The sequence below is a fragment of the Nyctereutes procyonoides genome, unplaced genomic scaffold, assembly GCF_905146905.1.
Source record: "Nyctereutes procyonoides isolate TBG_1078 unplaced genomic scaffold, NYPRO_anot_genome, whole genome shotgun sequence".
Taxonomy (NCBI): Eukaryota; Metazoa; Chordata; class Mammalia; order Carnivora; family Canidae; genus Nyctereutes; species Nyctereutes procyonoides.
The window spans coordinates 956,778-977,596 of record NW_026575160.1 but is presented as its reverse complement, the minus strand read 5'-3'; the positions used below and the strand labels follow the sequence as shown (position 1 = coordinate 977,596).

Here is a 20,819-nt window from a genome sequence, read left to right as displayed (position 1 = left end):
TCCATCTTGATCTTGAACTTGCTACCCTCCAGAGTGGTAAGAAAATAAATTCCTGTTGGTAGGACCCTCAGTCTCTGGTGTTTTATTATGGCAGCCTGAGCTGACCAAGACACACAACATGCATGAAAACTAAGAAAGAAGAAGTGATTTGGGAAGGGAAAGAATGTATTCAGTATGGATACATAGAGATTGAGGTGACTTCAAGTGGCACTCAGAAGGGAAGGTTAAAGTAAAGATACAGTTCTTAGCAGCATAAGTCCTGGATGAAATTGCCCAAAGAGAATGCTAAGAGAAGGGAGGACAAAAATTGGTGGATGCCAACATTTTAAAAGCTTAAAAGAGAAAAGTTATTTATAGAAGACAGTGTCAAAGAACTGTATTTTGGTATCGTTAAGTGAATAAGACCCCATTTTGGTGAAAAACAGGTATTAATGCAGGATGGTAAGGGAAGTTCCCTATTAGCTCAGCCACTCACATTTCTCCCTCCATACACAGTCCCAAATACTCAACAGTATCATACCCTTCACTCTATGAACTCAAGTGATCTAAAATCTGCCTTTCACAGAGACTCATTCCCTGAATGAAACCTGTAGCAAGTGGAACTTAGGACAAAAGCAGGTTGAACCAAGTCCCATTACACATGAGTGATTAATACATTTCTCAACTCTGTACAGACATTTGTGTATTTAAGAAGATGCTTATACAAAATATTTTTTTTTATTGTTGGTATTGTTTGGTTAGTTTTATAACAGCCACCAGAGTCACTGACTATAAAAGGAAATGCAGCACAGTTCTTATTCTTGAGGTTGCTAACTAGAAAATGAAAGAAACACATAGGAGTCAATATCATGAAAGACAAAACTCTCTGGGAGAACACAGATGGATGAAATTGGTTGGGTGGCTGTGAGACCGTCGGAGCATCTGTTATTCACATCGGGCTGCCATAACAGAATAACACAGATAAGGTACTTAAACAACAGAAATTCATTTCCTCAGAGTTCTGGAGGGTGGTAGGTCAGGATCAAGGTGCCACCAGAATTGGTTTCTGGCTTCTCTCCATGGCTGACAGATGGCTACCTTCTCACTGTCCTCACCTGTACACCTTCCTTGTGGTTCCTCCTCTTCTTAACAGGACACCAGTCCTGTTGAATTAGGACCTCACTCATTACTTCATTTAACCTTAATTACCTCCTTAAAGGTAATACAGTCACATTTAGAATTAGGGCTTTAACATAAATAAATACATTTGGGGGAACACAATTCAGTCCATAACGCATGGATTTGCTGAAGAGGAACATTTAAACTAGCTCTGTAATCTAAATTGTGAAGCGTTCATTCCAAGTGACATTTTTTTTTAAAGATTTTATTTATTTATTCATGAGAGACACACAGAGAGAGAGAGAGGCAGAGAGACACAGGCAGAGGGAGAAGCAGGCTCCATGCAGGGAGCCAGATGTGGGACTCGATCCCGGGTCTCCAGGATCAGGCCCCTGGCTGAAGGAGGCGCTAAACCGCTGAGCCACCCGGGCTGCCCTCCAAGTGACATTTTTATTGTATGTTCTTAGAGTATTTTGATTTTGTAATAGTTTAGTCTGTTTTTCATGCATACATCCACAGTTGAAACACAGATTTTACATGAATCTACTACACATACTGTGGTTCTGACAAGTTCTAACAAAAGTAAAACTAAGGAAGAGAATGGTAAAAATGCCATACAAAGAGAGAGCTGTGTTAAGTCAACAAATGGAAATGCCTCTAGTAAGTAACGATCTTGCTAAAATTTAATGATGAGTAATACCTCCCATTTATTTCCGAGAAGACCAACATATTTTTCCATAGGGATTTTTCTTTTTAAGATTATACAATACAGTTTACAGATTATTCTTTTTCTTGCTAATCCATTGACTCCTTTGGCTTATATTCTAGAAAAATAATGCATGTTGTATAATGCACAAATGACATTTAAGATGATTTCAGAGAAGCTTATGACTGGAAGTGACCATTTCAAAGTTACATTTTATAACTCCCTGGTCATTCAACATCAGCTCAAACCCTAAAAATTATAAGAAGCTCATTATTTCATAATGCCTTTTCTTTTCCTAAAGAGTACTATCTTTACAACTCTTGATTTATACAATAAATATTCTAATTGTCTTCATAAAGACCTTACACATTTTACATTAGTTTTCTTTATGCTTTTGCATTTCGTAATATTAGCTATTCATCTTGCAAGATTATCACTACACTTATTTATTTTGAAAGATATCGTTGATTACTGCAATATAGGAAAGCTATCTGATTTTAATGTATTCATGCATCATTACCTTACTAAACGTTCTTATTTACACTGTTTTTATAGTTTATTCTCTTTCTTTGTTTTATAAATAGGTAATACCTCTTGCCAATAGTGAGTTTGTCTCTAACTCTTATTTACTTTCTTATTATAGTAGTAATTATGATTTATCCTGTATTCATGATATACCAGCGTTAGACAGATAATATTTATATACTATCTCATTCAGTCCTCTCAATAGTTATAGACAGTAACTGTTATTATTTCCATTTAACAGATATTACTCATCTTTACAGAGGCATAGATGAGTTAAGTGTTCTGTTCTGATTTATAGAGTTTGTAAAAGAAGAGAGATTTGAACCTGAATAGTCTGACTGCAGAGTTCCAGCTCTCAAACTTGGGCCCTCATTGAAATGGCTGGGACCTCCAGTGCAAAGTGTGTAGGGAGAGAATTGTTTCTTAATGGTTTTAATGGAAATTCTTCTCATGTTTCACTATTAAGTATGATATCATGATAGGTTTCTGCTAGAAAACCTTCACCCAGTTAAGAATGCTTCTATTTGTTGCTTTCTAAGAATTCACTTTAGTTTTAAATTAGAAGTAGTTTTCAAATTTTATCAAATGGTTTTTCAGCATCATTTATTACTTGCTGTTATTTCTGTTGATGTTTCATTAGGCTAACTTTTTCAGAATGTTTCAACAGAAAATTGTATCAAATTACTTTTTAACATTTTATATTGCTCTCTTTATTAATATTATAATGCAATTATGTGTAATTCGATTAGTAGAGATACAAGTCTATTTCATCCTGATGTAAGAGTCTGTAATTACACTACTGTATTTGATTTGCTAGTATTTCATTTAAAATGCTTATGTATTTTCATAAATGGTATTGATGATAGGGTTATGCCACTTGATCAATTGTTTATAAAACTTTTCATCTCTTTCTGTGCATTGCAAGAGTTTTATGAAATATTCTTTCCTTGATAATTTGGTAATTTTTTTTTCCATTAGATCATCTGTCTTGGCATCATATTTGGGGGTGACTTTAAAATATTTTTGTTTCTTTCCTTGCAATTGTTCTATCAACTCCTCTGTTTCTTCTTCAGTCAATTTAATCATTTATAATTTGAAAAAAAATGTTTATCTCTTTGAGATTTCAAATTCTTACCTTAGAATTATACATAGTATGTTTGTATAATTTAAAATTTGTTTCAGGGCAGCCCAGGTGGCCCAGAGGTTTAGCGCCATCTTCAGCCCAGGGCCCTATCCTGGAGACCCGGGATCGAGTCCCATGATCCCTACATGGAGCCTGCTTCTCCCTCTGCCTGTGTCTCTGCCCCCCCCTTCTCTGTGTCTCTCATGAATAAATAAACAAAATCTTTAAAAAAATTTTTGCTTCAGATTATTATTATGAATTGTGAGTAATTTCCTTTGCTTTGAGCCTCAGTGTATGAAGTGGTCAATAAATATTTGTTGGCTATTTCTAACTCTTAATAAAATTATTATTGTTCTTTAACTTTTACAATGCTTAACATTCTATATACCTGGCATATCCAAATAGATTACAAATCCCTTGAAGGCAGGAACTGATTGGTGACTTCTTATTACTATACAACTCCTAGTATAATGGTATACATGTGATAGACATTAAATAAAGGAATTAATTGCTTAATGTTAAATACTATGGGAAGAGCAGAATATTAATAAATGTTATTGACTGACATTTCTTTTTCTTTTTTTCGTTCTTTATATGCAGCATTTCAGCCACCATCAACAGATCACTCACCATCTGGAGCAAACTTTACCCACAGTCCTCCTACTGTCAAGAAGTTCTTGGACACACCCAGTAACATCTCACACTTCTCATTACAATCAGTTACAACTCAAATGAATAATTCAAAGAAAGTTCTTTCCCATCAGATATCAGGCTTTGAACAGGTGGATCATACTATCAGTACAAATCTCAGTCTGGAGGAATTGGGAGTTTCCATGAACAACCACAATTCTTTAAGCATTAACCCAAATCATTCCCTTGGTGAAGTAAAGGATTTTATACAGAGCACCATCCAAACAGAGGCAGGAGGGCATAATTCTCAAATTAACAGGTCTGCCCAAAGTTACACGCAGTATAAAGATGGGTATGCCTCATCAGTTACTAGAGCCATCACTGTTTTGCCAGAAAAGCCTGGATGGATGAAAATATCAACTTGTGCTGGATCACCTTGTTTTCTCGGTGTTTCTTGTGTGCCAACCACAGATGGTCACTTCCAATGTGGACGCTGCCCCTTTGGATATTATGGAGATGGTATCAATTGCAGAGGTAGTATGAAAATTCTTCAGAAGATGGGAAGAAAACTATTTGGTTCACATTTAAGTAATTAAGAGATGCTTTTCTCTTTACTCCACTTAGTTCACCAATTTCTATTCATTGTATTTATTATTTGTATAAATACTCTTCATATTTCAAAAAAATATTAGCATGAGTGTTCCTGAGTTATTTTTTTTAAATAATGTCAAATAGTACTAATACTTTCTGAGTACCTTCTGTATTCCAAGTTCTATAGAAACATTCTTTGTCAGGTATGCCATATAATCCAGAAAGACTCCACATATTGAGTGTTATTTTTCCCATTGTCCAGATAGGAAGGCAGAGCCTTAGAGGGCTAGCTCACTTGCCTAGCATTAAGCAGCTAAAGAGATAAAATAAGGATGTGAATGACATTGTGGTCTGGGTTCTTTTCAGCTCATGGTGGGCATTTAGCCCATTAGTAATTTAAATTACTAATTCTGGCATATTCACTTATTTGCATAAACTAGATTTCTCTGTAATTCCTCTAGCTCTTGAGAATAAAACAAGTTGGGCATCACTTTAATTTTGAAAGGAGCGTTTACTTTTCACAATTATCAGTATTGTTTTCCTCGATGCAAATCAAATTGTTGGCTTTGGTACTGCAGAAGCTTTTCTGTGTTGCTGTTATTTTGTTTTTTGTTTTGTGTTATTTGTATTTTGATTTATTTGAGACCCACTTAAGCAATAGAGCTTGTTGGAGTATTTCTTTGTTCCCAGTATTACTAAGAGTAATTACTTTTTTTTTTTTTTTGGTTTTCTTTCTTTCTTTTTTTTTTTTTTGTTTTTTTTTTTGTAGGAATAGTGATAATAATAACAACTTTCAATTCTTACATGTTTATAATATAAAACTCCATATTATTAATGAACAAAACAAAACAATCACATACATTTAGGTTACCTCAGAAAAATGTTAAATGCCTAATAGAACATATCATGAGTACCACATACGGTACTTCTTTCTGACTATATTAGTCATGTTTCTCAGTCACTCTAGTAGTAAAACAAATACAAGGGAAAAATTTTATGGATAAATGCAGTGGTTATTGCTTAATAAGCAGCCTCAAAATTTTCAAATTTCAGAGAATTTGATCTTCCTTGTAAGTCTATGAGCAACATGTATATGTTGTATCAACAATTCAGCTTTTTTTCCTTCATTTCTGCAGCCATTTGTAGACACCCATGTGGAAAAAGCAGGGAGTGTGTTGCCCCAAACATATGCAAATGTAAACCTGGTTACACTGGTTCTAACTGCCAAACTGGTAGGTATAATATTCATTAGTTGACATAATGAAATTAATTGATAATTGACATTTCTAAAACATGAGCTTTATTTTACGCAGCTGTATGTCATCCTGATTGCAAAAACCATGGAAAATGTATCAAGCCTAACATTTGTGACTGTCCCCCGGGACATGGGGGTGCAACCTGTGATGAAGGTGATAATTCAAATTAAAAATCAAATAACAGATCCAAAATAAAACTGTTTTCTTTAAAGTTTTTTTGTAAAGATAAACCAGTTTTACTGTGTTTATACTAATATATGCTCATTAATGCTGGTGAGGAAGTCTAAGCTTTTTAATGTTTATTGAAAATAATGTATTTAATTTTTAAAGATTTTATTTATTTGTTCATGAGAGACACAGAGAGGAAAGCAGAGACACAGGCAGAGGGAGAAGCAGGCTCCCCGCAGGGAGCCCAATGTGGGACTCAATCCCAGGACCCTGGGATCATGCCCTGAGCCAAAGGCAGCTGTTCAACCCCTGAGCCACCCAGGCATCCCTAAAACTAATTCATTTGAAGATTCTGAAAACTTAAAAATAGAGAATTAGACATCCAAAGAGTAATAGCTTATTTGTCCTTGGTAAAATTGTCTTCGGAAGTAATATTTTTGAGTGTTAGTTATAAGGTGCCATATCCCTACGTATATTTTAGCTTCAAGCAAAGGACACCTGATTATTGAATAACTTGCCAAATGTGGCTCCAAGAAAGTGCTAAATCCAAATAGTTAGAAGATACTAAATAGTAAAAAGAATCCTGAAGAGTGATTTTTAAAAACATGCCTATAGTCATATAATTTTATTATTTTGGTTGAAATCTTTGGAGAGTTTATGAAATGGCATTTTAAAAATGGTTAATATTTTAAAAGAACACATTTGTTATTTTTAATATAGCATTTTAAAGAACACACTTTGATAGATGGTACAATAATTATGAACAAACTAAGTTACATTAAATACTTTCATGTCAAGGGTAGGTACAAATTAACAAATTAAATTCAGTAGAGAGTGAATTAATAGAACACTCAATATCGATAGCATATGAAAGTAATTGTGGAAATATAGGAGTATTGTATTTTTAGGGCAGAAACATGTAAGTCTAAGTCTCACTTTTCTGAAGAAACCTAAGATGGTATATTTCCATCCAACTAACCAAAACATGCTGATGATTTGCTGGTGTTTTTAGAGTATAAACCTGAATAGTCAATCCCACAGAACTAAATTTCATAGTAAAAGAGAACTGAGTTTGGGACGCTGGGTGACTCAGCGGTTTAGAGCCTGCCTCCTGCTCAGGGCATGATCCTGGAGTCCGGGGATCAAGTCCCACATCAGGCTCCTTGCATGGAGCCTGCTTCTCCCTCTGCCTGTGGCTCCGCCTCTCTCTCTCTCCCTCTCTCTCTCTCTCTCATGAATAAATAAATAAAATCTTTAAAAAAAATAAAATAAAAGAGAACTGAGTTTATTATAAATTGCTCTTACAAGAAAGTTTATTGCGGCTATGATTTGTAAATATAAACTGACCTTTTCCAAATAGCTGATTTAATAACATAATCTGTGTCTGCAGAACATTGTAGCCCACCTTGTCAACATGGTGGCACCTGCTTGGCTGGAAATCTCTGCACCTGTCCTTACGGTTTTATAGGACCAAGGTGTGAAACAAGTAAGCAGAACTCTCTTGCAGCCTAATGTAATGAAACTGCTCCTTTAAATAGTTGATGGCTTTAATACTAAGATAAACCCAGAGCCTAGTTAAAGAACGTACATTCATGATTTATTATGACAGTTATCATTCTGCATACCACCAGGAGCCCTGGGTGCCAGTACTAAGATAAAGAAGTTTGTTCTTAGCAACTCTCTTCTTGACCATTTCTTTGAGATAATAAGAATTTCAGTTTGTTGATTTGCATGTAAGTTTATCTGTTTCATTTATATCTATGATTATTTTCATTAATAATTAATAATTTTCTCAAATAGCCAACTCTTATTTACCATTCAGTTCAGTGATTTTCTTCTTTCCCCATATCTATTAGCAAAAAAAAAAATAGCTGAATGTGAGAATCAGAGACCATTTAAAGCCAAAGAATAAATTATTTTTATTTTTCTTTCTGATCTCATTCATTAGAAAATGTGATAGGCAGTTATGAGCTAGCTAGGTAAGAGCCAATAATATAACCAATTCCAAGACTAATTTACTTTGCTTTTATTTTTATTCTATGACCTTAGTGGTTTGTAACAGGCACTGTGAAAATGGAGGTGAATGTCTTACACCAGATATTTGCCAGTGCAAGCCTGGCTGGTATGGACCTACTTGTGGTACAGGTAAAATAAGAAATATTTCAATGAATAAATCAGTTAAAACAAATTTAAAGCATAAAATTAATATGATAAGATTAATTTGAAGTTTTACTAAAACCCTATCTCTTATCTTGGTTCTTTTTCTTGTCTCAGATCATAGAGTGTATTTCAGCTTTACTGTTATCCACCCCAACCAATACCTTTCTTTTTCTTTCTTTTTTTTGGGGGGGGGCTTTTTATTTCCATCATCCACTTGCCTTAGAGTGGAGAGAAACGGATCTGTGCTACATCTTCTCGATCTCTTTCAAGTTTTTTTTTTTTTTAATCACAACACAGACATTCTGTTTCACGAAAACATTCAAGCAATTGAGTTAAGTGACACCATCACATTATTCTGTTTCTTTATCACAATATCAGGCTTACTTCTTTGCCAGCAATGTTTGCAGGTATCTATGTGTAATCTAATCTATTGTGATCTAATGACTTCACAAATTTAACTTAATGTTTATAGCTTGCCAACTATGTGTGAAGCATGATGCAAGGGGGAAACAAAGATCAGTTTGATGTTTACCCTGACTTCAAGTAGCACAGCATTAGTGAAGGAGACTTAGGATACAGTTATTTAAAAAGACTATGATACAGGTTGGATTATAACAGGCAATGTAATTAATGCACAGTTCCTTGGAAGCAGAGAGGACAGAAATTCATTCTGGAATGTACAGTTCGGAAGAAAATAGTATTGAGGTAGGCCTTGGAGGACGGGTAAATTCTGGGTTGAAAAATCGAATTGGGGGTGCCTCTCAAAGTGGGACAAGGGAAGAAGCAAAAACAGAGAATGCTTTTGAAAATGTTAGGACTTGAGTGTTCTGGGCAGCCCGGGTGGCTCAGCGGTTTAGCATGGCCTTGGGCCCAGGGTGTGATCCTGGAGTCCCGGGATTGAGTCTCACATCAGGCTCTCTGCATGGAGCCTGCTTCTCCCTCTGCCTGTGTCTCCTTCTCCCTCTGCCTCTCTCTCTTTCTCTCTTTCTCTGTCTCTCATGTATAAATAAATAAAATCTTAAAAAAAAAAAAAAGAACGACTTGAGTGTTCCAATTTGGATTAGGAAGGAGACTTAAAGAGGTATTTGAGTAGATTATAGACCATCCCTTAGTGCTGTTGAAATGTCTTCTAGTTTCCCATCATGTTCTCAGCCTACAGAGGGCATTCTGAATTCTAATGATAACCTCCATATTCTTAGCGTGGTATTATTTGTAAACTTAATGAACAAACTTTCAAAGCTATTATCCAGTTATTTCATTCCTCTTATGTTTGGCAAAGTCAAATTAATTGTAGGTTATGGGTTTTACTTGCAGTAAAAATAAAATATTTCATTATGCACTCTTTTGTACTTCAGTGCAGCTTTCATTTTTTAAATAATAAAACTTTTATGGTGTCTCTTCCCCCTGCTGTTCAGCTTTGTGTGACCCCGTTTGCCTCAATGGTGGTTCCTGTAATAAGCCAAACACTTGCCTCTGTCCAAATGGATTCTTTGGTGCACAGTGTCAGAATGGTAATTAGTTTTTATGTCTTTCTTTTTTTCTTATAAATAAAAAGGGAAAAGTATAAACAGAATTCAGAGTAAACATAAGTCTCAAATGGGAAGATGCTATTTTTTTCTCTATTTCTTGTGATGTTGCACCTGTGACCACCAAATGACCAGATCATAGAAATGTTTGAGTTATTATATAAAATATTTGTATTTATTCAACATACATTAGGCTCCCGACCTTGGCACTTGTCTGTGCAGTTCGATAGGATCAAAATGTGAACCAAATAAGCAAAGTTCTCTTGCAGTCTGTTGTTGTGTGCAGTGGTGTCATTTTTATTGCCCCCACAGCAAAAGCATTTGATTTATGGCTAAGCTAATGTCTGCTATTATCTCATGATCTCTCAACTTCAGTTTTATTAAATGTTTATGAAAAGCTAGCTATGCACGGCACTGTGCAAGGTGATATGGGGACCTAAAGATGCATCATTTCCCCCCTTTGTGGCCTGCTATTTTAATGCTTTTCCTGATATAGTAATGATACAGGGTTTTGTTTTGTTTTGTTTTTTCAGAATAACAAGCATGTCCTGAAGCTCACGGTGTAGTCATGAATTAATATCAGTAAATGGAATTTAAAATGTATTTTCTACATCATCATATCTTTGGGTTTATGCAAAATGCAGAGTAGATTTTTATGTCAGAACCTGTCATAATTCAATTCCTAAAACCTATACTTTCCTTGCCATGTTATACTTTGATGTGATTTCATTTCTTTTATTTTGGAGGTTGGCTAGGATTCTTACATTGCCATTGAGGTAGAGAAGAAACCATCACTAGAGTACTAGCTATACAGGCATGGCAGATGAGTTTTTCTAATTAAGATTTCCTTTAAGGAATTAGTTTGTGAAAGGGGAGGAAGTAAAGACTAAGATAAGGCAAACCTTGGAAACCAAGCGCCTATGTCTAAACCCATATTTATGAGCTATAGATGTAGTTTTGACTAAGAATGTAAGAGAGAAATAAAAAGCTGATCTCTCTCATGCTCCTTGCAGTAGATGTAAGATAAGAGTGAGAAAACTTCTCCAATATTTATATGCCAACTGTATAACTGGGAAAGGAGCAGATCTCTCAATTATTAAATATTGAACTAAAATGTACCTATTGAACATATGTCATGCTAGCAGGTTTTGGAATTAGGTAGCCTCTAAAAGTTGTAGCTGGCATGGGTTTGAAATTTACTTAAAGTCTCTAGGATCAGACCTCCTGACTTTCAGGTTTGAACTAGACAGTTGCTGTAGGATTAAGTGAGACATACATACTGTAAGCACATGGCTAGCTATCATAAATAATATTTTTTTTCATTTTTTTTCATTTCTTTTGTTTTTAGAGAGGGATAGGAGGAAGGGCAGAGGTAGAGGGAGAGAGAGAAAATGCTAGGCAGGCTCCATGCCCAGAGCAGAGCCCAATGTAGAGCTGATCTCATGACTCTGAGAAACAACCTAAGCTGAAATCAGGCTCTTAGGTAGGGCGCTTAACTGACTGAGCTCCCCAGATGCTCCAGTACAATTGTCTTTAAGACATGCTGGACAAGATGCAGAAGAGATAAAAAACATGATCTTTATTATCATTTACAGAAAAAATAAACTTTAAATTTCCAGGCAGGATTGCTTTTTTTTTTTTTTTAAGTAAAGGCATTTAATCATCATGTCTGGAAGAAACATGAAACAATAAAAATTCTCTCATAAAAGATGATAAATATTAACTTCTGAATTCCATGGAGCAGAATCATTTACACAGAAAATACGAGTAATAGCATAGTCAAGGTTATCCAATAAATATTCCTAACAAAGCCAAGGATTTATTGTTAAAATGAATTTTCACTAAGCATCCACAGAAATAAGTCACATATAAAGTTCTGCCTTTATTCAAAAGTCAACTTAAGATTATTTTCCAAAAATCCTGTGACAGATTATTGACATTTTTCTAATTTCTGCAGGAATAGATACATTTCTTATTTTGAGCCAGGTTTTAACTTATTTTCTTGGTTCCACCCAGATCATTTCACTCACTCTTAACTTATAAGAGTGGTGAAATATAAGATTCATAATTTAAGCATTATAATACCAAAGATGCCATTTGTTGTGAACACTTCATCAATACATTTCAAATTGTGCTAATTCACTAGCTGCTTAAAGCTATGAGCATTGGATTTTATGATTTAGAAAGGATGGTTTTAATCACCTGCAGTTGTGATCTTTTATTTTAATAGCACATTTCTCTGCCTTATGGCCCCATAGATAACAAGCACATGATGCAATATGTAATATATAATAATTGAATTTGTAATATTCACAGATTGCTGCCATGTGTTCTTTTAGCTATCTGTCACCCTCCCTGTAAGAATGGTGGCCGCTGCATGAGAAATAATGTGTGCGCCTGTCGTGAAGGATATGCTGGGAAGAGATGCCAAAAAAGTAAGACACCGCTGGATGTATTTGCCAACCACAGGTAAAGCAGACACATTAAATCTCAAAAGTATTGGTGTTTCAGGGCTGTTTCATTCTTTTACCTTAAGGTATCTGTGATCCCATGTGCATGAACGGAGGAAAATGCGTGGGACCAAACATTTGCTCTTGTCCTTCCGGTTGGAGAGGGAAACAATGCAACATAGGTAAGAATACTTATGAGAACATAAAGCAGAATTTACTACAAAAAAAAACATTTTCCTTGTTTTTGTTGTGTTTTTTTGTTCCTACTTTAGGGGATTCCCTTTTGAAATAGAGTAAAATGCCAAGCGCTCTGAATTCATTCTTTCAGGTTACCAGAGAAAGAGGGTGTTTTTCCAGTCTACACTGTGATTGCCAGCATAAATGACAAGTCTTTAAGACCTGTCTCCTTGTCATTAAGTAGAAGACGAGAGAAAGTGTAAAAAATGACATTCCTCGACCCTGTCTCAGACAAACCAATTCAGAACCTTCCAAGTTGGGTGCTCCTGCTTTCAAGTCTGGCTAGATTTTGAGGTGATAGCAGCTCTCCTCATCCAAATGATTCATTTTCTTCCTCTTTTAAATTATTATTTAAAATTATCAGCCCTTATAAGGTATTTATCAAAGTGAAAAATAAGAGGCAACTTAAATATCCGACAATTGAGGAAAAGTTGAAACACAATGCATTAGATCAGTGGAATGTTATATACTCATTAAAACCAACTTATTTGAGTCAGCAAGAACAGTGAAAAATATTCTTGGCAAAATGTTATGAGAAAACTTTAAATCATCAACTTTTAACTGGTTCTCTCCTTTAGTGAAATTTTTTGTGGTTTAATTTTTTAACTTTTTTTATATTTCTGTTTACAGCTCTCTGCTTTCAGAAATGTAAAAATGGTGGTGAATGTATTGCTCCCAGTATATGCCATTGTCCTACCGCATGGGAAGGAGGGCAGTGTCAAATACGTAAGCCTACAAACTTTGTTAGTCTACATTCTTGAACCTGAATCTTTACAATTATCAAAGTGTAGTGTGAGGAAAAATCACAGAAAAGAGCAAATCCCAGCATGTTGATCCATTCAAAAAATGGTTTTAGAAATAAGAAAATCTTATTCATTGTTACACCCATTCAAAAGGAGAAAATATGGTAAAATGATTTTAAGATTTTGTATGATAGAGTTAACTCCAAATTACAGTCTGTGCATTGCCTTTGAAGTTCTCTCAGGTGTGCTGAAGAAGCACTTAATATACACTTTGAGTATTTTTTCATATTATGAGAGAAATACATATTAATCATGAAAATAATAAAACATATTAAAAATTTTTTTAAACTAAATTGTCCCAGATTTCACCACCCAGAAATAATTCCTTTTATGACTTTAGTATGTTAATATAGTTCCCTTTAGTTTTAGTCATAGATGTTACATAAATGAGGTGTCAGAATATTGAAGAAAATCAAATTTCATGAAATTTTGAAATTTATGAAAACTTGAAATACCATGTTAAAATATTTAAAAACTTGGGGATCCCTGGGTGGCTCAGCAGTTTAGCACCTGTCTTCAGCTCCGGGTGTGATCCTGGGGTCCTGGGATCAAGTTCCACATCGGGCTTCCTGCATGGAGTCTGCTTCTCCCTCTCCCTGTGTCCCCCCCCTCTCTCTCTGTCTCTCATGAATAAATAAATAAAATCTTTAAATAAATAAATATTGAATAATTAACTCAATGGGAAAAACTGGAAATCCCCCCAAATATTTTCAAGTGATCAATAATTGCATCATTTCAAAACTGATGATCCAAGTGCATTGTAAACTGAATATATACAGTTGCAAAATGACCATGTGTTTTTACTAGAAATACTTGCCCTGTTTTTTTGATGTTTTATGAACCACACTTCTTTCCATGTACCAGAGAATCTGCATATATCTTTTATGACTCTTTGACTTTATTTTATTGGTAACTGCTGTTATAATTTGTACATTTTTCATCCTAAGAAAATATTATCAAAGAATTCACTAAGTGCTAGTACCTAGTTAGGAAATATCTGCTAAAAAGTTTGATCTGCCTGAAGGTCAGTGTGATTAAATTTCTAGAAAAAAAGAGCTATCACAATCAATTTGGCCTGCTTATTCTGGAGAGAGGTCTATGTGGACCAGGAGGGAGAATGATAAGATATTAAAAGCACATTAATGTGGGACGTGACCTAGTGTGTGTGGATTGAAGTACTCTGACCACAGCCTGCAGATGTGCACTCTAATTTTGTACCTTGCAGCTTCTCTGAGAATTTTTCAAAGTCCCCTTCCTCAAAATCCTTTATTTCCAACTGTCCAGAAATTCTAAATATTGACGTTACTTGAACTAGATGTCTTATTGCCATCTGCTGGAAAGTTCTTGTAACAAATATGCAAATCTATGATGTCTGTGATGTGAAAAGTTCTTCCTTAGCTGTGGAACTTTGTGCCTTACACAACCTGCCCAACCATACCTACCAGCCCTGAGAAGAACATAACCTTTTAATGTTGCACTTATACCAAAGACAATATTATTCTTGAGTTATACAAGCTTTCATTACGAGCTCTGGAAGCAGATACCTCTCTCATGAAAAATAACTGTATTGTATGCAATTTTATATTATGCTTATTTTCACTCAGTATTACTTAAAAGCATTTTCTATGTCCTTCAAAACATAATTTTGAATGGAATATTAAGTTCCGTAATACATATAAAATGTAATTTTAAATGTAACATAATTTATATGTACATATATACATATGACATTCACTTGATTTTTACTCTTATTTTGAATATTATAGTCATTTACAGAGTATTACTCTACCAGGCATTTTCTCTATAAGGCGGTAGGTAGATAGATGATAATGTAGGTTGATAGATTAGATAGATAGATGATAGATAAGTAGATCGATATTGAGGTATATTGAGATAAGTATAGGTATTAGATTTCATGAGAAGAGATTTTAAGGAAGAAATTGCTAGTGTAAAAATTTTTAGGAAGTTTCTTTCTTTCTTTTTTTTTTTGTTTAAAGATTTTATTTATTTATTCATGAGAGAGAGAGAGAGGCAGAGACACAGGCAGAGGGAGAAGCAGGCTCCATTCAGGGAGCCCAATGTGGGACTCGATCCTGCTCCTCTGATATCACGCCCTGAGCCAAAGGCAGACGCTCAACCTCTGAGCTACCCAGGCATCCCTTTAGGAAGTTTCTAATAAAGTTATTACGTTCAATGATAGTATATTAAATTGTCAATTTTTCCATACACTGGCCAGTACTGAATTACCTCTTTTAAACTTTTGCTAAATTATTAAAAAGCAAATTATGAATTCTATTTTATGTTGCTGATTTGTATCTCCTCTCTAAAGAAAACAAAACCATATTCCTAGTGTTTAAAGTGTAGCCAACGAAAATTCTATTTGCTTTAAAAATATCTTCATAGAAATGTGAAATTCACATGAAATTTCATTTCATAGAAATGTGAAACATAGAAATGTTGTGTTTTGAATGTCTTGTTTTTTATGTGTATGAGTGTGTGTGTGTCTGTGTGCACGCACAGTGGCTACACAAGGATGGGACTGCAGTTGGTCGTTCATAAAATCTTATGACTATTTTATGGTTGAGTAGCTGAATGGATTCAGACCACCAGAATAAATGATGTCACAAGCATTTGTGTCAAAGGACAGTAATTGTAAAAATTTGTGTATTGCAGCAATTTGCAAACAGAAGTGTCTTTATGGAGGGAGATGTGTATTTCCCAATGTGTGTTCCTGTCGCAATGGATATTCTGGAGTCAAATGTGAAAAGAAAGTACAGGTATTTTCAATTTTAAACAGAAAATAAATATTATATATTGACATCTGCTGTATACTCAGATATTCTACTTAGCAATTGACACCTACCTATTATGTTTATTTTCTTTTACTTCCAAATAAAAAACATGGGAGGATTTACTATTTGCCTCTGAAACTAAAAATAATATCATTTTGTATCATTATAGTTATCTTATTCAAAATTTTGATGTGCACTTAAGGAATTTTAATGAATAGATATGACTGGCAAGTATAATGTTTTATTTCATGGCACTGGAGCTGAAAGAAAACCAATATTCCCCAATATGGACTTAAGACCATTAATTTATATTTTGGTCAAATACTAGATTAAAAGACTACCTTCCTCCTCCCTCAATTGTTTTTTAAATCCACTACTTCATTGATTTGAGGATGGATTGTGTGACATTAAAACTTTGTCAATCGGGCAGCCCCAGTGGCTCAGTAGTTTAGTACTGCCTTCTACCCAGAGCATGATCCTGGATCCTGGAGACCCAGGAACGAGTCCTACATTGGGCTCCCTGCATGGAGCCTACTTCTCCCTCTGCCTCTGTCTCTGCCTCTTTCTCTCTCTCTCTCTGTCTCTCATAAATAAATAAATAAAATCTTAAAAAAAAAAAAACCTTGTCTATCCTCATTCTTTTCTCAGACAGTATTTCTTTTTTTTTTTTTTAAGATTTTATTTATTCATGAGAGGCACAAAGAGAGAGGAAGAAACATATAGGCAGAGGGAGAAGCAGACTCCCCAAAGGGAGCCCAGTGTGGGACTCGATCCCAGGACCAGGATCACGGCCTGAGCCAAAGGCAGACACTCAACCACTGAGCCACCTAGGTGTCCCATCATACTGTATTTCTTTCTCTTTACTTGCTCCCTATTAGAATCCATTTCAGGGAAAGCAATAAAAAATAAAAATAAATTTAAAAAACCCTCTTCTTATCATTAGAATTTGGATTTATTTAAATTTTAAAAATCAAGAAAACAAAGGAAAAATAGATGCTTTCTTAGAGTTCCTGATAGAGCCCCACACTTATTTAGAAGGCCAGTGTTATAGAAACATCTATTTTAAGAGTTTCTGTAATCAAATCTGTGCTTACAAGATTAAACTGAATTTTATTTTGTCTCCAGTCTTAAATTTGTAAATATCTACAGCCAAGGTATTTTATCAGTCCTAATTCCAGTATGTATGAGGGTAATGCTAATTGCAAAAACAACAACAACAACAAAAAGGCAGCAGAGCTCTCAAAATTTCTTAAAGTTAATCTGCATTAGTTTTAATTTAAAAAGCAATTATAGGGCAGCCTGGGTGGCTCAGGGGTTTAGCGCAGCCTTCGGCCCAGGGCATAATCCTGGAGACCTGGGATCAAGTCCCACATCGGGCTCCCTGCATGGAGCCTGCTTCTCCCCCTGCCTGTGTCTCCAACCCCCTCTCTCTCTGTTTCTCATGAATAAATAAATAAAATCTCTAAAAAAATAAATAAATAGCAATTATATTCTATTTAGCACTTCAGAAAGCCCAAGGTTGTGAATATCAGTCTGTTGGAGTACCATAATTTGAAAAATGATAAGGAATTTTCTTTCTGAAGTGTGATAGTGAATCAATGTGGCTTAGAGGCAAAGTGGACATGCCCTTGCACTTCTCCTTGCCCTGGTGTCCAGCCTGGATGCATACAAAACAAAAACAAAACAAACTCATAACATTACTGTGTTTTAAAAACCAGAAAACCAAAGTTATTGAGTATCCATTTGATTAACTGTTGTTAAGAACAATAAATGTAAAAACCTGAATTCCCTGATTCAAAAGCAGCAAACACATGTATTATTTTATTTTATTTGAGATTTTTATGGCACAGAAAACCCTATGACCTCAAAAGCTTTCAAATCCACTTTGACATACTAAATTAGGTGTCTTCTCTATAACCTATATTTATCTATTTCTTCACTACCTCACTCCTTCCTGAGATTATCTTCATCCCCACTAATGGTGCTTCTAAGACCGTACCTGGAGTCTTATTAAGGAAGGGAAGAACAGTGGGTCATGGGGAAGGAAAAGGAAAACAAAACAAAACAAAAAAAAAAAAAAATAGCTCAGGGACCCCATGTCCTACTTTCCTATAATCTTCTCTTCCAAAATCTTGACTTCAGTTCTCACTTGAGCTTTACTCTATTGCTCATTGGTGAACAATAACAGAGGATAAAAATAAATTTCTTTTTAACAGGGAAAAACAAACAACTACTATTTATGGGTTTCACAGAACCCTCCCTGACTCCTCCCTGAACTCTTCCCTGCTCCCTCCCTGCCTACCTTCCTGGCCCTTCTTCCAGCATCCTGAGGTAGTGGGGGGGGGGGGGGAATAATGGAAGATAGTGATTGAGTTGCTAGAATTTCAATGGAAACAACAAAACGAGAATTTCTAGCTAGAAACTAGGGACATACAGAAAGGGGAAATAGGGCAAAGGAAGTGCTAAGGACAGGTGGATTTATGAAAGACTTCCAGAGGTTTCAGAACTTGCTGCCAGCTGCTAGGTACATTTAGCATTGGCCCTGCCACTTATTCACTCTATGACCTTCAGCAAGGTATTGAAACCCCCTGAGTTTCAGTTTCTTCATCTGTACTACAGTGCTCATAACACCTAATCATAGGATTGTTAAAGGACTAAAGTAACACATATGCCTAGTATGGAGAAAACATTGTGTAAGCTGGTTATCGATTATTATTTTTTATTTATTTATGATAGTCACAGAGAGAGAGAGAGAGAGAGAGAGAGAGAGAGAGAGAGAGAGGCAGAGACACAGGCAGAGGGAGAAGCAGGCTCCATGCACCGGGAGCCCGACGTGGGATTTGATCCCGGGTCTCCAGGATCAGGCCCTGGGCCAAAAGCAGGCGCTGAACTGCTGCGCCACCCAGGGATCCCTGGTTATCGATTATTACGATTATTACATTGAATAGAGGAATAGACCAGTAGAAGGAAAAAAAATGAGGAAAAAGACTGGAGAGAAATGTTGTCACGCACTGAAAAAACAGTCTTTTCCTGAAAAGTTTCAGGAAGAAATGTCCTGGCTTCTATTCAGCATGGATGTTTCTTGAATACAACCTTTTGTCAAGATGGAGTAATGTAGTATCCAAGCTCCATTTAGTCACAACTGCTTTGATATTTAAATATGATCTGGATTAGATCTTATTTTTATGAGAACAGTATTTAGTCTGCAGTGGCAAACGTAGAACCAAGAGCTTTCTGTCACATCAGAGAAAAGGAGGTACAAATAATGAGCAAGGGTCAAATGGTTTTCTAATATTCATTGAAACTTGATTTCCCTTTTCCTACTACAGACAAAACGCCGTTAATATCAAGTTATGTGAATCACAAGCCTGTTGTAAGAATGAAATTTTTAATTCAGAAAAAGTTGAAGATAACTACTTGAAGTTGATTTGAACCTAATTTTAAAAATTATGTAAAGACTGAAGAAACTAATAACATATAGAATGCTCTTACCTGTCATTGTTAGAGAATATCAAAGAAGAAATCCAGCTAATCTGAATTGACCTGGAAATGTGATTTTTTATTTTCATATTGAGATGATGTATCTGATATTTGAGACATTCACCATAACCTAATAAACTGAGTATTTCCCAATTCTTACTGTGATGGTGTCTTTATCATCAAGAATCAGTCATCAGTCAACATAACAGAAGCCATTTGATGTATCCAGATATGAAGTGTTTCGTGCAGAATTAGGAACTCTGAGGACTCTTGGAAGAGCTGGAGGTGAGGATGGGGAAAGGGGAGGTAGAGTTCAGGAAAGCAGCTGCTGGAGGTCAGAGAAGTAGATATTGAAGACAGCCTAAAGGCTCAAGCAGATGCCTTTCAACTTTCTTAGAGCTGCTGCAATACTTGAGAATCTTTAAAAACTCCACCAACTTCTCAAGCAAAGCAGGTCATCATAAAAAAAATTGTTGCAAAGCCACTGTGAATTTTTTTTTTTTTATCTATCGAAATACCTAGATGCAAACACCTTGAAAAAATAATGACTTCCATTTCCATCTCCTGTCTCTCTGGAAAGCTTTTCTCATCAGCAAACTCTAACCGAGAACCACATAGAAAAGGGGATTCCGGAGAATGTCGCTCCAGCCTTAGAAGGAAGTCACAGTGTTACCGACGAGACAATAGTAAGCTAATAGAAGACATACCCTGCATCTTACTTATTGCTTTGGGCTATATTCCAGAGACTAAAGCCATCATTTTTCCATGATAAAAATACTGTATTTAGTTTTGCTGTTTTTTCCCCTCAAGTCTTTCTGTTGCTCTAACCTGTACCACTTCTGAATGAAGTGGAAGAAATAATGAAATTTTTGTCTTGGAAGGCTTACTTGGTCACTGTACTGATATGTAAAAAGAACATGAAGATGTCTGTTTCATTTTTCCATTCTTTTGGTACCTTGATCTATTTTGATGTAGAAGCAAAGAGAGAAACTATCACAAAATCAAATCCTTCTACAAATACCAAAAGAGAAGCGAATGCTAAATAAAAGAAAAACTTTTTTTTAATAAATTAATTTTTATTGGTGTTCAATTTACCAACATACAGAATAACACCCAGTGCTCATCCCGTCAAGTGTCCCCCTCAGTGCCCGTCACCCATTCACCCCCACCCCCCGCCCTCCTCCCCCTCCACCACCCTCAGTTCATTTCCCAGAGTTAGAAGTCTTTATGTTCTGTCTCCCTTTCTGATATTTCCCACACATTTCTTCTCCCTT

General features: G+C 35.5%; 1 protein-coding gene across 1 annotated transcript in view; it reads left to right on the top strand.

Annotated features, from left to right (window-relative positions):
• VWDE (von Willebrand factor D and EGF domains) overlaps positions 1-19,590 on the top strand; it is a 74,376-nt gene extending 54,786 nt beyond the window's left edge. Inside the window, exons 19-29 of the mRNA XM_055314502.1 lie at positions 1,618-1,758; positions 5,810-5,905; positions 5,987-6,082; positions 7,488-7,583; positions 8,147-8,242; positions 9,673-9,768; positions 12,123-12,218; positions 12,320-12,415; positions 13,101-13,196; positions 15,947-16,050; positions 19,395-19,590. Coding sequence (XP_055170477.1) covers positions 1,618-1,758; positions 5,810-5,905; positions 5,987-6,082; positions 7,488-7,583; positions 8,147-8,242; positions 9,673-9,768; positions 12,123-12,218; positions 12,320-12,415; positions 13,101-13,196; positions 15,947-16,050; positions 19,395-19,409 — 1,028 coding nt within the window. The 3' untranslated portion in view covers positions 19,410-19,590. The remainder of the gene's footprint in view (positions 1-1,617; positions 1,759-5,809; positions 5,906-5,986; positions 6,083-7,487; positions 7,584-8,146; positions 8,243-9,672; positions 9,769-12,122; positions 12,219-12,319; positions 12,416-13,100; positions 13,197-15,946; positions 16,051-19,394) is intronic.
• Positions 19,591-20,819: the final 1,229 nt, after the last annotated feature.